The 3,638-nt window shown below is 43.0% G+C and overlaps 1 protein-coding gene across 1 annotated transcript in view; it reads right to left on the bottom strand.

The window, feature by feature from the left end:
* Window positions 1-262: 262 nt before the first annotated feature.
* Window positions 263-3,638, bottom strand: part of znf536 (zinc finger protein 536) — a gene marked incomplete at both ends in the record, with an annotated part of 92,114 nt that continues 88,738 nt past the window's right edge. The window contains one exon of the mRNA XM_079997536.1: window positions 263-420. Within this exon, the coding sequence (XP_079853662.1) occupies window positions 263-420 (158 nt within the window). The remainder of the gene's footprint in view (window positions 421-3,638) is intronic.

Here is a 3,638-nt window from a genome sequence, read left to right as displayed (position 1 = left end):
GTTTCAGAGCGCGTCGGGGCCGTTCAGCGAGACAGGTAGTTTCATCCAAATACTAACAGTTCAGAGAGAAGACGGGGTCAACGTCGCCCCCCAGTGTTCATCACGTGCACGACTTCTCTTCAAGCTGACAACACCACGTCGTTTTTTTTAAATAAAGTCTCTGTTAGAGCGTCTTCCTTCATCATCACCATCATCATCATCATCATCAACATCATCATCATCACCATCACCATCATCACCATCATCACCATCGTCCTGCTGCTTAGTCCCTGTTTAAAGCGCGGGCGTCCAGCCCCTCGGGGTTGCCTAGGTTACGGTTGTTAGGGTGGTGGTTAGGTTCGTTGTTAGGGTGGTTGGGGTCGTGGGTCAGCGCAGGGTCGTGGGCCATGGACTGGTCCTCCTCTCCTGCCCACAGATGCACTACGGCCAATGAGAGAACAAGAGGCAGATTAGCACCAAGGACCCAACACACACACACACACACACCAACACACACACACACACTCACACACCAACACACACACCAACACACACACATGCACACACACACACAAACCAACACACACACACACACACACACACACACACACACACACACACACACACACACACACACCAACACACACACCAACACACACACATGCACACACACACACAAACCAACACACACACACACACATACAGACACACACACACACACACACCAACACACACACATGCACACACATGCACACACACACACAAACCAACACACACACACACACACACACACACGAACACACACACCAACACACACACATGCACACACACACACAAACCAACACACACACACACACACAGACACACACACACACACACACACACACACCAACACACACACATGCACACACACACAAACCAACACACACACACACACATATAACTACACACAGACACACACATATAACTACACACAGACACACACACACAAACCGACACACACACACACAAACCAACACACACACACAGACACACACACACACATATAACTACATACAGACACACACATATAACTACACACACACACACACATATAACTACACACACACACATATAACTACACACAGACACACACATATAACTACACACACACACACATATAACTACACACACACACACATATAACTACACACAGACACACATATAACTACACACACACACACACACATATAACTACACACACACACACACACACATATAACTACACACACACACATATAACTACACACACACACACACACATATAACTACACACACACATATAACTACACACACACACACATATAACTACACACACACACACACACATATAACTACACACACACACACATATAACTACACACAGACACACACATATAACTACACACAGACACACACATATAACTACACACAGACACTCCCTCAATCAGCATCGTTTAGTCAGTTAGTGCAAAGTCAGGAGGAAGCTCCGGGTTCAGAAATTAAAATTCCGATCCGGGATTTAGAGTGCAGCTGACGGAGCAGCTGACGGAGCAGCTGACGGAGCAGCGCCGGGCTGGAGCAAAACCATGGAAATTGGATTGTTATTTTCTGAACCCGGAGTTGTGCACCTCTGGAAATGAGAATGAAATGAAAAGATGGGTTCAAGATTCAAGAGGTTTTCCATTAAGCGTGAAATTAGGTTTGATTTTGACGTGTCGAAAAACATCCCAAAGATTCTTAATAAAGATTTGAAAGAAAACAAATATGAAGACGTTATTCCCCAACTTCCCATGAGTGTATGTGTAGCCCTTGATGCACAGAATGGTTCATATTCATTTTGACAGTTTCACATTGATCACACGGAAGATTCAAGTCAAACTCCAGACACAAGCTTTAATAGTTTGGTTCCAAATGTGATGCCGCTTCCAGCCACTCAACGCACTTACAATTTATTCCTTAATAACGGTCGCCACGCGGGGCCCCGAGACGGTGCTCGCTGCAATAAGCCTTGTGCAAAACGACCGCAAACAGCGACTCATCACGGGGCCGAGGCCCCGGCGTGGTCCCTGGCAGCCGCTCGGCGTAACAGGAAGGAAGGAGGACGTGAGCGCTGTAATAAAGAAACTAACTTTTCCTCGTCGGTGAGACAGCGAGAAATGCTGATGTGTAATTAGACGGCGACAGCGACGCTAAATAACAGGACGTGTGTTCCTGCCTCACGCTCTCCTTCCCTCGGAACATTACTCTGCCGGAGCCGCTCGCATGCCATGTTCTTTTAAAAAAGCCCTTACGAATCTGACAAAACCAAATTAAAGCCGGGGGTTTATTTGAGCTGCGCTGGCGTAAAAGGATGAGAAGAAGATTCGGAATTAAAGGAGCGCGTCTTGGGAAACATTAGGGGGAAATAAAGCGCAAATAACGTGATGAAACATGTTGGATTCACGGCTCCCAGCGGGAGGGGACGTTCGCTTCAAATGTGCTGGAATCACAGTCAAAATACTCTGAAACTGAATATACTTCAGTGAGTACAGGTCCTTGCAACACATGGGATTGGATCTAAATGTTATACACACCTTAAATACATGTAAATGACGTATCGATGCTTAAAATACAATTTTAAATGAGGTAACTTGCAAGCCTGTCTGATGTGGCCACTGGTGGAATCTTTCCACGTCCTCGGACAGCGGGTGCTGTTCGCAGTGCGGCCACTAGATGGCAGAACAAGCCAGGGAATGAGAACAAGTCCATTTATAATCAAATCCGTTCCTTTCTCCCTTAAAGGGACCGCAGCGCCTTTCTTAACCTCCAATCTGTTGGTTTCTAAGCTTAATAATCACAAATGTAGATTAAAGTAACTACAATTCCAATTATTTATATTACATAATTTAATTAAATTATATATATAACTTGTATAGATAAACCACAGATATTAGAGACTAGATAGGTACACACCGCTGGTATCTATAAAAGCATAATAATAATAATAATAATAATAATAATAATAATAATAATAATGATGATAATAATAATAATAATAATAATAATAATAATAATAATAATAATAATAATAATAATAATAATGATGATAATAATAATAATAATAATAATAATAATAATAATAATAATAATGATAATAATAATAATAATAATAATAATAATAATAATAATAATGATAATAATAATAATAATAATGATAATAATAATAATAATAATAATAATAATAACAGTTTCCCAGACTACCTATTTAGGAGGACAAAAAAAGCTTGTTGGCAGCGTTGAAGAGTGTCTCTCCCCAAGGGCGCTTCCTTCCTTTGACTTCCCTGTAAAAGAAACTTCCTGTAACGAGCTCCAGATTAGGCCCCATATTTGATTTTCACTGTTCATTAACTAAGCCACCTGGAATGTTATTATTTAAGCGCGGCGCTCCTTCTCCCCAAACAACTGCCGCCGCGAAGGGGGAGAGTTTCCCCGGCCAACTTCATGGATTTTGCATAACTTCCTCCACAGTTTTTAATTTCCCATCCGGGCAGACGGCAGATGCAGCTCAGGCGACGCGGGGACGCCGCTCCGTGTCGGTTCAGCATCTTCAACGCAGGATGCCGATCTGTCGTCTTCCCCGAAAGGACGCGGGTTCAGCC

Source organism: Zeus faber, assembly GCF_960531495.2.
Source record: "Zeus faber genome assembly, chromosome: 3".
Classification (NCBI taxonomy): Eukaryota; Metazoa; Chordata; class Actinopteri; order Zeiformes; family Zeidae; genus Zeus; species Zeus faber.
Note: the sequence above shows the minus strand (reverse complement) of the source record. Positions and strands in the feature narration are given on the sequence as shown.